Genomic DNA, 14,365 nt, shown 5'->3' on the forward strand with positions numbered 1-14,365 from the left:
TTCATTTCTTCTAGTTTCAAATGATATATCTTTAACTGTGTTGAGTTCTTTAATTGTGTGTTCTTAATCTCAACCTCATTTGTTGCAAAACCTTGTTCTGTCTATTCATCATCTCATTTGTCTCTGATGCTTTCCTCTTACCTGGACAGACACATTCCACTGTGCCTCATGATTGTCTTTTACATTTCCTTGCCTTTTTATCTAGTTTTGAAAATGTGAGGAACTGTACTGCCTCATTACTCACCTACTCTTCAGTCTACTTCCAGCAGACTTATAACAAGTATTTTCATATAAGGTAAAGTCAGGGTTGGGGTAGCCACTAACGGCCAGGCAGGAGTAAAAGTGAAGTGGCAAAAACAGAAACACTGTAGTAGTAGATAACCAGGAATGATAAGTCAAGGCAGCAAATGAACACCAGCAACAAAAGGGAAATCAGTCTGAGCAGCAGCAAAGCACAATCAGTATAAGCGAACACTCTGAAAAAGGGGAGCCAGAGATGAAAGCAGAGAATATGGCAACAGGATCACAGAGAGCAAGAAAAGAGAGGTCAGAGTGGGTACAGAGACAGCAGAAAGAACAGCAGCAGCAGTGAACAGCACGGACAAAGGAGAAGTAGAGGGAGAAGTACAAAAATAAAGTTAACAAATGATGGAAAATAGGAGTAAAAAAAAAAAGTAGGGTCAGCAGAAACATGAAAAACCACAGAAAGATGAAGCATGGGAAAGGGGGAACCAGGAGAAGAATGAGCCAAAATTAGGAACAGAGTTAGTAAGCACTGTCACGTCAAGAGAAGGAAAACGCTTAGCAGAGAGTAGAAATACAGGAGAAAGCAGAACCAGAGACTAATACCAGTAAAGGGACGGAACCCACAGACACCGAAAGGAGAAGCAGGGGTGGGGCAGAGCAGTAGGGAGACAAAGAAAAAGGAGAAGCAGGAGCTAGACTAGCAGAATGGGAAACAGAAAGGAGAAGCATCGAAAAAGGAGAATCAGCAGCAAGACTAACAGAATAGGAAACAGAAAGGAGAAGCATCGAAAAAGGAGAAGCAGGAGCAAGACTAGCAGAAAATGACCCCGAAAGGAGAAGCATCAAAAAAGGAGAAGCAGGAGCAAGACTAGCAGAATAGGAAACAGAAAGGAGAAGCATCGAAAAAGGAGAATCAGCAGCAAGACTAACAGAATAGGAAACAGAAAGGAGAAGCATTGAAAAAGGAGAAGCAGGAGCAAGACTAGCAGAAAATGACCCCAAAAGGAGAAGCATCAAAAAAGGAGAAGCAGGAGCAAGACTAACAGAATAGGAAACAGAAAGGAGAAGCATCGAAAAAGGAGAATCAGCAGCAAGACTAGCAGAATAGGAACCAAAAAGGAGAAGCATTGAAAAAGGAGAACCAGCAGCAAGACTAACAGAATAGGAAACAGAAAGGAGAAGCATCGAAAAAGGAGAAGCAGGAGCAAGACTAGCAGAAAATGACCCTAAAAGGAGAAGCATCAAAAAAGGAGAAGCAGGAGCAAGACTAGCAGAATAGGAAACAGAAAGGAGAAGCATCGAAAAAGGAGAATCAGCAGCAAGACTAGCAGAATAGGAACCAAAAAGGAGAAGCATTGAAAAAGGAGAACCAGCAGCAAGACTAACAGAAAATGACCCAGAAAGGAGAAGCATCACAAAAGGAGAAGCAGGAGCAAGACTAGCAGAATAGGAAACAGAAAGGAGAAGCATTGAAAAAGGAGAAGCAGGAACAAGACTAACAGAAAATGACCCAGAAAGGAGAAGCACCAAAAAAGGAGAAGCAGGAGCAAGATTAGCAGAATGGGAAACAGAAAGAAGAAGCGTTGAAAAAGGAGAATCAGCAGCAAGACTAGCAGAAAATGACCCCAAAAGGAGAAGCATCAAAAAAGGAGAAGCAGCAGCAAGACTAGCAGAATAGGAAACAGAAAGGAGAAGCACTGAAAAAGGAGAATCAGCAGCAAGACTAGCAGAATAGGAACCAAAAAGGAGAAGCATCGAAAAAGGAGAATCAGCAGCAAGACTAACAGAAAATAACCCAGAAAGGAGAAGCATCAAAAAAAGAGAAGCAGGAGCTAGACTAGCAGAATAGGAAACAGAAAGGAGAAGCATCGAAAAAGGAGAATCAGCAGCAAGACTAACAGAATAGGAAACAGAAAGGAGAAGCATTGAAAAAGGAGAAGCAGGAGCAAGACTAGCAGAATAGGAAACAGAAAGGAGAAGCATCGAAAACTGAGAATCAGGAGCAAAACTAGCAGAATAGGAAACAGAAAGGAGAAGCATCGAAAACGGAGAAGCAGGAGCAAGACTAACAGAATAGGAACCAAAAAGGAGAAGCATTGAAAAAGGAGAATCAGCAGCAAGACTAGCAGAATAGGAACCAAAAAGGAGAAGCATTGAAAAAGGAGAAGCAGGAGCAAGACTAGCAGAAAATGAGCCCGAAAGGAGAAGCATCGAAAAATGGAGAAGCAGGGGTGATACTAGCAGAATAGGAAACAGAAAGGAGAAGCGTTGAAAAAGGAGAATCATAGAAGCAAAGGAGTAGCTGGGACAACAAAAGTAAAAAAAGGAACCAGAAAGGAGAAGCATTGAAAAAGAGAAGCATGTAAACTGGAGTATCTGGGGCAAAACTAGTAAAAAAAAAAAGCAGAAAGGAGAAGCATAGGAAAAAAGGAAAATGGGCAAGACTAGCAGAAAAATGATGGAATCCAGACGTTTAGAGAGGGGAAGCAGAAATGGGGTTAAAGTCAGCAGCAGAAATGAGAACCACAGAAAAAGAAAAAAGAAGTATAAGGAAAAGGAGAAATTGCAGGAAGGTGCAACAGGGGCAAACTCAGCAGAAAAAACAAACAGGATCAGCAGATTACATATACTGGGGAGTCAGAGGTGAGATCATCAGCAAAAGTGAGACCAGTACAGAAAGGAGCTTCATATACAGATGCTAAATTCATACACAGAAAAAACAAACTGTGGAAGTTGAGGGAAATAAAACAGCAGAAATAGTAGAGGAAAAAAATCAACAAAAGGAAAAACAGAAGCTCAGGAAGTAGCAGATAAAAAATGAGATGCATAGAAAAAAGGGCAAAAGAATGAAAAACATCTCCCCCAGAGATGCAACACAAATATCTGACAATCACATGAAAATCTGCTCAGCATCACGATACAGATACACCTAAAGATACAAGTGACGTATTACATGGCAACTGCTAGAAATGCTACTTCAAAAAAAAAAAAAAAAACAACCAGTATAGAAAGATCAGAAAATAGGACACATTGATGAGGATATAGAGAAGTTGAATCATCATACACATTGAGTTGTGAAACAATACAATTACTACAAAAAAAATAGTATGATGATTTCTCAAAGTTTCTAAATGGAAATGTCACATGACCCAGAAACTTCATTACTGGATATATATATATATATATATATATATATATATATATATATATATATATATATATATACATACACATACACACACACACACACATATACAAGCTCTCAAACAACAATCCTAAAAACATATCTGCACATCTATGTTTAAAGCAGCACTGTTCCTCCTAACCATGAGGTGGAAACAATCCAAATGTCTATCAATGGGTGAGTGAATAACAAAATGCCATTTGTATGTCTCTCCTTCCCTGTGGGTATATATTCCAACATCCTCATGAATGCCTAAAGTAATGGATAGTACTTAACTCTATACATGTTATGTTTCTGATCCATACACATTTTTACTAAAACATAAATTATGAGTTAGGCACAGAAAGACACAAACAACAAATAATAGAATAATTATAATAATGAACTATAATGAAAGTTATGTAAATATGGTCTTCCAAGATATTTTTCAAACATTTTTTATGTATATGGACAAATTTCACAACACAATACAGATTTGGGAGCGTAGTGATACTTCCCGGCCCACGCTCCCTTCTGTCTGCATTCCCATTTGCATTCCTCCTTCCACATTTCTTTTTTCTCCCTAATTTTTACAATAGCATGCTTTCATTTTACTTTGCAATGCATTGTATTCGCATTTAACAATGCATTAGGTAAAAATATCAACAGATACCAAGTTGGGTTTTGCTGCAGCATCAGCTGGCAGAGGCTGGCACTGGGGGCTAAATCTGTCAAGTTAAATACCAGAACCACCTAGAAGTGCATAATCTGGGAGTGGGAGTGGCCTAGTAGGGAGATGGTGGGCTCCTCCCTCTTGGGTCACCACTCCCACTGGAGAGCATGAAAACCAGGACAGGGGCTGGGGTGGCTAGACAGCAAGGCATCCGCCAGTATGTGTGTGGGCTGGAGAGTAGGGTTGGTTGGGTTGAACTAGCTTCAGTGCCCATTGACATGTACGAGCCAATGAGATGTGGGACAGACTGAACAATTCTGTGGTACAGAATGGCAAGCATGGGAAGCAGGGTAGGGGGCAGGCCTGGTGGGGGTAATGGGGAGTCGCCCTGACTAGACTGCAGCTCCCACTGGTTTATGTGAGGGCCAAGAATGAGGTGGGCAGGATTGGGCAGGATTGGGCCGGACCTCAACAACCATTAGTTCAAATGGGAAGACAGGGCTGGAAACAGAACTGACGCAGCAATTGAAACTACCAGCAAGTGCATAGCTGATTGGGGCCGATGGACTGTGCTGGACCCTGTACTGGCAAGCACACACAAGGATCAGGTCTGGGATCACCTCAGACAAAGATTTTTGGAGATCCCTCCAACTGAACTGCTGATCTGAGAACTCCAACCATGAAGAGACTATGTCAGCCAGTAGATTCTGAATAGATTTCATTATGCTTGGAATGGCGAGACTGGCAGCAATTCAGAACTGTTGAACTATCAAAACTGCTTGAGCAGGACCCTCAGAGCGTGCCTCACACCGGGGACCTGGGATGGATGGGAGGCTGGGTGGGACTTCTCTCTTTGTTTCTCCCCTGACCCCAGATACGGGGGAAAAAAGATGCTATTAGTGTGGAAACAAGGGTCTTACACACTTTCCTGTAGCCCTTGACCCTTTGTACCCTAATCAACTAAGCAAGATTATCAATCAATCAATAAAAATTTTAACAAAAAAATCCTAAAAAAATAAATAAAATAAGTCTTTAACCAAAAAAAAAAAAAAAAAAAGGAAGGAAGAGAAAAGTGTGAACAGCACTACAGACACCATAAAGCACACTATTAGCTCTATGATGTGAACGTCAGGATGGGACAGAGAGAAAAGCAGAAGGAATATTTGAAAAGAAAGAAAGACATATGGAAGGAAGGAAGGAAGGAAGGAAGGAAGGAAGGAAGGAAGGAAGGAAGGAAGAAATTAAAAGAGAAAGAAACTGCAGGGCCCGGTGTGGTAGCCTATCGGCTTAAGTCCTTGCCTTGCACGTGCTGGGACCCCATATGGTCTCTGGTTCTAATCCCGGCGGCCCCTTCCCATCCAGCTCCCTGCTTGTGGCCTGGGAAAGCAGTAGAGGACGGCCAAAACCTTGGGACCCTGCACCCGTGTGATGCAAACTCCTGGCTTTGGATTGGCTCAGCTCTGGTTGTTGTGGCCACTTAGGTAGTCATCAGTGGATAGAAGACCTTCTCTCTATCTCTCCTTGTATCAGTTTATATGATTTTGCAATAAAAATAAAATAAATCTTTAAAAAATCTGCAAAAATGTCTGAAATCTAATAAGGTAAAGCTTTGTTCATTCAAGAAGCTCAAAAAGAAAGAATAATGAAGAGATATTAATAAAACATAGTAGAACCAAATGTTCAAAGGAAAAAAGCCAATCATTTTGAAAGCAACAAAGAGAATCTTCAAAGTAGCAAGGCAACTTTAATAAAATTAACAGCTGATTTTTTTAATCAGACGTTGTATACTATTTAAGAAAAAATATTTTTAAAGTGCTTAAGAAACGGTCATGCCAGGATAATATATCAAGCAAAACTATCATTTAAACATCAAGGAGAAACTGAGACATCCCCAGATACCCAAAACAGAGGGACTTTACCATGCATATACATTATTACAGGACCTATGGATTGGATGGCCAGCACTGTGGCTCAGTGAGTTCAGCTGTTTACACATTATCCCACATTAGAGTGTTGTGGGTTTGAGTTCTGTTTACTCTGCTTCCCATTAAGTCTCTTGCCAACACACTTTGGAAATCACTGGCTGATGACAGAAGCACTGGGGCCTCTGCCACTCACATGGGAAATTAGATTGAAAGGAATTATAGTAACTTAAAAAGAAAGTGTTTGGTACATCCCCGTATTTGGGTGTGGGAGGGTGGAAAGAGAGGGAATCCTAATGCCCAGGATCTTCCCTGAGAGGCCACTGTGGAAAATAATTCAAACCCAAATAACACAAATAATGAGTTTTTTTTTGACATTGCTTTGTATTTCAAACAACTACCTTAGGTAAGAACTATTGAAATGCTCCCTGAACAATGAATTTGGTTAGAGAAAGCCTAATGATACTGTTAAAAACATCCTGATGTTTTAAAATTAGATACAAAATTGTTTTTAATCTCTCATCCTTTTGACAGACTCCAAGAACCCAGATATAAATGCCAAATACAGACACAATGCATTACAACAGAGCCCATTATCACGTTCAAAATTTCTATACAGAGTATCAGATCTCAATGCACAATGCACAGATATAACTCCTATAGGAAAGGTCTAGCAACAAGCAGGCTAGTGGCCAGTGTGGCTAAATGATCCATATCAGCAGACAGCCTGTGTAGTATGGCACGTTTTTACTTCCTCATTTTTGGTGATTCGTAGAATGTAAGTTAGCTTAAAACTATATACAATCTGTGTGTATGTCTGTGTGTGTACTATAAATATGCAAAGATGTAAATCAACAAATATTTGAAAACTATTACTTTTCAGATAGCCCACTATAATACTTTAGAATAAAACACAAATATTGTAGTCTTGCTGATGAAATTAATGCTTAATGAGGATGATAACAAAGAAGTATAAATTACATAAAATAATGACAAGTGTGTAAAATAATATAAATAATACATAGAGAAGTGTTACATAAGAAATCTAAACTACTCTGGGAACATAAGAGAAGCCTCTGTCTTCTCCCACTAAGGAAAAGATGTTCAAACCAAGATGGAAACAGTGACTTTTCTAGATAAAGTCCAAAGAAAACATAAGCAGAAAAAATGATGACATATTTGTGGAAGTTTGGCTGCCTTCCAGAAACTACAGCCAAGAATAGCAGCTGAAAGCAATTCAGGAGTCCGATACATAAGTCACTTACTAAAAGTCAATAGGGTATTCTATCTTAAAATCAAATACTCCAATATAACCAGAGATTTCAAAAACATGAACAGAACAAACATAATAATGGCTAAAAGATAAAAAGATAACTTTGTGTCAGTAGGTATTAAATTATTATACTTTTTTTTTTCAGTTTAACATAGTAAGGAATGTTCACAAAAATACATAATGATGATGGCAAAAGGTGAAAGGGTAATACATTCAAAAGTGCAGCCCTATCGGGGAAAAAAAGAGAAAGAAGCAAAGAAAATAAGTTATGTTAAAAATTATGGATCAAATTCTTTATAAAAACTTAATGTGAGCCTGTGTGTGGTAAATGCATGCTACGGACATCTTGTATGTCCTATAACATTGGTAATAAAGTATTCAAAGCTTGCAAAGTCCCAAGCATCAGAAAGCAGACAAAGATAGCCACCATCCCAAGATTGGGTGAAATCGAGACCATCCCGCCTATACTCATCCTGGTTGAAGTGTGGATCAGAAATACTCATCACATTTTTTTTTCTCTTGAGAATTATTAACATTAAAAATAACACGTAAGGGAACGAAAGCGTGTCTTCTGCCCATGCCAAGTGTGATCTTTATTCTCCAAACCATTTCTTCCTTGAAAGAGTTCCCCAAGGTTGTCATCTGTCCTATCAGCGACCCCAGTGGGCCCTGGTGAGTGACATCCAGACATTTAAACTCAAAAGCTGCTTCAGAAGGGAGTTATTAAAATTCAAATGAGCTGGGCATATTGAAGAAGAAAACACTTGTTTGCATGCACACCTCCGCATTTGGCCATCCCATTTAGCCCCACAGAGCAGGGTCTGGTTTTGTTTTTGTAAATGGGCTTCGGAGGCGGAGGTCAGCCTCCCACGGCCCCCACTCCACTGGGGTCATCATTAGTACTGTGTAAGACTGAATAGATTTTCCTCTGAATCCAGTCAGAAAACCTGACAAGAAGGCAGCCCTCTCTCACAACCGGAAAATGTGAAAAATCTCACTGGTATGGTATTACTGGTATTATGCATTTAAAAAAAATACTTCATCTATTTTACAACAGTTCTCAGCACGTAAAGCTCATTCCAGTTTCACCTGATTTGGCAGTGTCAGAGCCCTCCAATGACTGCATAGTCATTAAAATGTTACATTTAAACAAGAATTCCTACAATGAATTTCAGCAGAAATTCATTTCTGCCGAAAAATAGGGATATAAAAAGACAAAATATCATTTTATTTCTAGATAAGAAGTCTTTCTTTTGTGTTTTTATTTTTTCATGAGACTATCTCACACTATAATCATATAAAATTTGTATAGCAATGAGCAACCAAGTGAAAATAAATATTTCTTGTATTATTATAGCCAAGGAAAAATTTAAAAGCTCATTTAACAATAAACCAAATTTTTATTTTAAAAAATGATAATGCTTAGCTCAAGTAGACTTTTTGCCAATATGGACAAATGTACTAAATGCATACTATATGTGCAATACGTGTACGAATAAAGCTATTTATAACATTGACCTAATCGTATATCCACTTCTACTGAGGAAAAGTGAAACCAAATAATACTAACCCACATTTCTGCAATAGTGGTACATATTCTGGAAGTCAGAAATCACAGCAATGTGCCTCCAGGCTATAAAAGGAGTTCATAATCTGGAAGCTCCAAGGATTACTGTACCCAGTGGGAGATCAGCTAACACGACCTTTAACTTCCCTTCTGATGCGAAGATTTTTTTTCTTCCATAACCTTCATTAATCAAGCTGCTTCCCACAGATTTCCCCTAGCTTTTATCTAGAATTTACTGAAAATAATATTTCTTAATATTGCTTAAAATAATTTTTGTCTAAAATTTGAAAAATCTTGTGGTAATACAAGCACACCGACCACCCTAAGGAATAATAAATCAGCAAATATCAATGAAAGACTATTACATTAACAAACCTGGTTACTGAGTCATGATGTATGCAGTTCTAAGCACTTTTTTCTCTTCACAACTCTGAAAAGCATAGTGGACCCTGAAACAGTATTTGTTCAGTAACTTGTGTGGCACTGTTCTGGCTCCAGTCAAAAACAACAGACACTTCATCTCTGTCTTCAAGTTGCTCGTGCTCTAATGTGAGCAGCAGAAACACAAAGGAACAAATGTGTGCAAAGAAAAAGAAGACAAACCCAAAACAGGCACTGGAGCCACAGGGATTCCCACAACACAGAGTGATCAGACACAGTGCCGGGAGAAGCCACACTCCCAAGACAAAGCCTGGGTTACGAGCTGCACCCAGGTGTGTTTTGTTTAGATCACACGCACTTGAAATTGACAGGAAAAGTAACGTCACTTTCATTGCTAAAATGGCCAAATGGAAGAGTAAGGGGATCACAGAAGCCCCTAAGATCAGAGCGTGCTCCCAAGAGATTACACAGTGTGAATATTTTTGTACTAAGGACAACAGTTAGCCTCTAGCTCACCTCTTGCAAAGACAACTGACCAGAACAATGCCTACCTTTTCAGATTTGTTGTCTTTTTACTACTACAGAGTAAATTATTTAACATGCAGAGAGAATCAGGAGATTCAAGAAAGGTGTACACTTGCCTTTTTTCCCTCCTGTAATGAAGAATCCGATGGCTGCTCTAATAAAACTGCTTTCAGGCAAATAACTATAGTCCGTAGGAACTGTGGAGACAGAAAATGATCAGATTAACCAGCAAACTTGGTAGGACCAATCAAGGAAATAATGATCTCATGATGCCATATCAATGTAGAGACAAAGTGGAGATGTTTACGGCCATTAATCTTGGCACAACACTCTGTGGCTCCAACTAATTCTGTCAGCCTAAGTGACTGGCTATGAAGTAATCACTTAAGCTACACAAGCAAATATAAAATGGTAGCAAACTAGTAACAGCTAACAGAAATCAGGTGATGAATACTTGAACAGAGTACTTAAGAAAATCCTTTCCACATTGTCACATTAATGACCCCAATCTCATCCAGATTAGTTCTAGAAGCTGTTTCAGGACATATTGATACAGATCCACGCATCACTGAAATCTAACAACCAATGTTGATAGCACCACTCTCTTCCCCATGCCAGAGACTTGTAAATGATCATCTCACACTAATAGCCAGAAGTGGTTACTGCTGATTTGAAACAGTGAAGCAGTGACATTTATGCCATCTGAGTACGGAGAGTTCCGAGTCCTAAATCCTCTTCCTCCCTGGTCCCCATCATTGTTTCACGAGATGGTTTTCTTTAAGCAATAAAAGGCACACTTGGAAAAATCCCATCAAGAACAAATAGGTGTATTTTTCCAGATATACAATCAGTGTGTTAGAAGAACCTGGGTGTAAGGTGAGTTAATACTAGTTAATTTGAGGAAATGTGGACAAAGTTAGCACCTCATAATATAACAATTAAAATTTACTTTTAAAAAATGTGGCCTAAATATGTAATTTTATCAGGACCTCATGGAAGCCTTGTCCTTCAAAACTAGCAAGACCAAGGATTTCCAAAGACTATGGTTTCATTTTTTCTTCTTTTTCATACCTTAAAATGACCACATTGGGAGGTCTTAAAGCTCAGTATGTTAAGAAGGCTACAGAACAATGTTTTGTGTCTAAACCTTCAGAATGGTGGAAAGTTTAAAAGAACTCTTATCATAGTGTCCACACTGGCGGTAGGTGCTGTCCACAGACTACTACCAAGGGCTTGTGTCCAGGACAGCCAGTGAATCAAAATCTACCAGGAGCAAGTACTAGACGTATTATCATCTACATGATGCTTTCCTAGAAAATACGCACATATCACTACAAATGAAGCATGTAAGTGCTGTAATTTAAAAATTGCTTTTTATAAGAAATCTAGAAATAGTAAAATCTTTATTGTATTCAGATCTGGCATTTAAACTTCAAGACTATGGAGCTATATATCTCTAAACTCACTTATCACAATACTATTTCAAACCCAGGACCAGAAAAACTCCAGCCACACACAAATAGACATTTAATTAAGCATTGCATCATTATGCCTAATAATACATATATACATATATATCTATACATATATATTATAAATAAATATTTTAATCTGCACCAAGTTTTAATAACCTAGTTTCTGGTTTCTAGATTTGTCATTATACTAAGTCTGTATGTAAATCATAAAATTTTCCTGAACCTCAAGTTCTCCATTAATGAAACACTGGAGTAAACCTGCATGTCTGAACTGTTATCTAAGGGAGGCAGAGATATGACTCAATGAACACAGACTTTGGAGCTCAACAGATCTGTATTCAAAGCACATGTCCACCACATGTTGCCATACACCTCTGGTGGATCTGGTGTATCACCCCACACCACAGATCCTTCTGATGTAAGATCAGAGTTGGCAATATCCATCACTTAGGATTGTTGTGAAGATTAACACTCTTAACAGAGTCCTGTGTCGGCAATTCTTTCTTTCAAATCAGTGTTCAAGGACTTTCATCTCACCAGAGGTTCTACTTTGATTTGAGGACAGAGTGGACAGATGAAGGTGTCCCAGAAGCCAAACTGCATTTGACTGAAGACCGATCACTCCAGAGACACTAATGACCTGTACAAGAAAATGCAACAAGTCCAGTAAAGGTGCATGATCCAAGTTCCATTCAATTAGTGGCACTCACAGAAAACTTCCAGTATTTCTGAAGTAACAAGTTCAATGACAAACTAGCATCACGTGTCTGGAGCACTATGTTTGGGTCATACAGATGTTCAACTAGTGTTTTCCAAATAAGGCATTAATCAATCAATCAATCATGGAAGAAACTACTTAGCTTGCTGAGGTTTCACAGAATCAGATTGTTCTCCAAGGAATTTTCAAAAACTTGTGCAAGACGGGCATTTGGCATGGTGCTTAGGAGCATGGGTTGGAGTGCCTCTGCTGACAGGTCAGTGTCCGGGTAATGTGCACCCCGGGAGGCAGCAGGTGGCAGGACCAGTGCTGGAGACCCTGACACCCAGACTCAATCCCTGGCTCCTATTTTGAGCCTGACCCAGCCCTCGCTAATGCAATCATTTGAGTGGAGTAAATCAGAGAATGAATTTCTCATTTGTTTTTTCTCCCTCCCTTCTCTCTCTTTCTCTCTCTCTTTCTCTATGTCTGCCTGCCTTTGAAAAAAAATGCAAAAAATATTTTTTAAGAAGATGGTAAAAGAAAATCCAAAAGGTAGAAAAGAGGTATTGATAGCTACTTAGACTAAGAGACTCCTAAAAATGGAAGGAGATATTATCTTGTTCTCCTTCAATAATGTTCTATTACTTCCTTATAATGAACAATAAGCTTTGTTTCATTTGAGGGACAGAATGAACACCCATCTGTTAGGTTACTTATGAAGTGCTCACAATGGTCAGGGCTGAAGCCAGGAGCTGGGAACTTAATTTAGCCTTCTTATTTGGGCTGCAGGAACCCAATTATTAGTCCCATGGTTGCCTCTGGTTATGTACTAGCAGAAAACTGGAGAAAGGAACTAGGGACAAGAATTTAATTCAGGCACTCAGATACGGAATACAGACAGACATCTTGGCCAAACTCCTAGTAGGCTAAAGATCTGCCCCAATAAAAATTTGACAAATACTTTTTATTTATAGCTGTTTCCTCTAAATTATACCAACTTAAGTCTTAGGATTCTTACTTGAAAAACATTTACCTTCATACATGCAAGACAGAGTTTCTCCTATTAAGAAATTTTCAAAATGTTCTTGCTTTTAAAACTACAAATTAGGGGCTGGCACCATGCTTCAATAAGGTAATCCTCCACCTTCAAGCACCAGCATCCATAGGGGTGTGGGTTCTTGTCCTGGCTACACCACTTCTGATCCAGCTCCCTGCTTCTGATATGGCAAAGTAGCTGAGGATGGCCCACATTCCTGGGTCGCTGCAACCACAGAGGAGATCCAGAAGAAGCTCCTGGCTCCTGGTTTCTGACTGCCCCAGCTCTACTATTGCAGCCATTTAGGAAGTGACTCAGCAGATGGAAGATCTGTCTCTCCTTTCTATGAATCTGCCTTTCAAATAAAAAAATGAATCTTTAAAAGCATAAATTACTAAAATTCCTCCATTATGTCTTATAATCTGCTATAAGAATGAAAAAATCCTTAAATGAAAATGAAGAGAAAAAAGCATATTTGTGAAAATAATATATAAAGTTCAATATACAGTAAGAATAACAATCAAAGAAATGAAATGGAAGAATATTTGAAAAGAATTGACCAGATGAAGTAATAGTTGCTTCAAGTTTGGAAGATGTCATCAGTGATATTTTGTCAACTTCTTCCATTCTGTTCTTTCAAATTTTATGCAAAAAACATAGTAGTTCTTCTCAGAAGTCTTGAAAGATACCAACATTTCTCAGCAGATGAATGTTAGTTTTTTTGCCAAGAGTAATAGCAGCAATGATTAACCTAGACGCTTTCATCAACAACATCTGAATTATGCTATTCTGACCATTCTAGCTAGATTATCTGTCCTGCCCCATGAACAGCTTCCACTTTTCCTGAGGCCTGACATAATTAAGGCTTTCATATTTAGGGGAAACCAACATCAACTTATGCTAACTCAAAAGTGTAAGCTCTCTTTTCTTCCTGTAGGCAGTGCATGTTTGTCAATGACATCTTGAATCAGCAGAGATTTCTCCATTTTTCTGGTGAAACTCTTTTGTATCCTGTAATAGAAAGATATACAATGCAAAGACTATCTGCTCCCCCGCCCAAGGATTTTAAATTTCTCTTTTTACCTGAGTTAAGGTTCTAATGACTTCATTAAATTTGCCTTGAAAATGAGAGGTCTGGATGGCTTCTGACTTTAGCTGAAACAATAAGAAATTACATACCACTCATACCACTAAGAAAGTAAACAATTATAGTTTCTAGTGCATAAGTTCCTTTAAGCTATGGAATTACTTATTTTATCAATGGTAATTACATTCAAATAGAAAGGTTATGAGCTCCTGAGTGGCAGGGCCTGCTTTACTGGCTACGGATTCCCTAGCACTTGCTCTGTGCAGTATGTCATGTGGTAGTAACTTGATAAACTTTTCCCGTATGAACCAACAATC

At 38.8% G+C, this 14,365-nt stretch overlaps 1 protein-coding gene across 1 annotated transcript in view; it reads right to left on the bottom strand.

Annotated features, from left to right (window-relative positions):
• The window catches only part of FOCAD (focadhesin), a 266,859-nt gene that overhangs the window by 18,732 nt on the left and 233,762 nt on the right, over positions 1 to 14,365 (bottom strand). The window contains exons 32-34 of the mRNA XM_058672241.1: positions 14,045 to 14,116; positions 11,763 to 11,865; positions 9,867 to 9,947 (exon numbers count right to left, since the gene is read on the bottom strand). Coding sequence (XP_058528224.1) covers positions 9,867 to 9,947; positions 11,763 to 11,865; positions 14,045 to 14,116 — 256 coding nt within the window. The remainder of the gene's footprint in view (positions 1 to 9,866; positions 9,948 to 11,762; positions 11,866 to 14,044; positions 14,117 to 14,365) is intronic.

The sequence above is a fragment of the Ochotona princeps genome, chromosome 14 (genome assembly GCF_030435755.1).
Source record: "Ochotona princeps isolate mOchPri1 chromosome 14, mOchPri1.hap1, whole genome shotgun sequence".
Lineage (NCBI taxonomy): Eukaryota > Metazoa > Chordata > Mammalia > Lagomorpha > Ochotonidae > Ochotona > Ochotona princeps.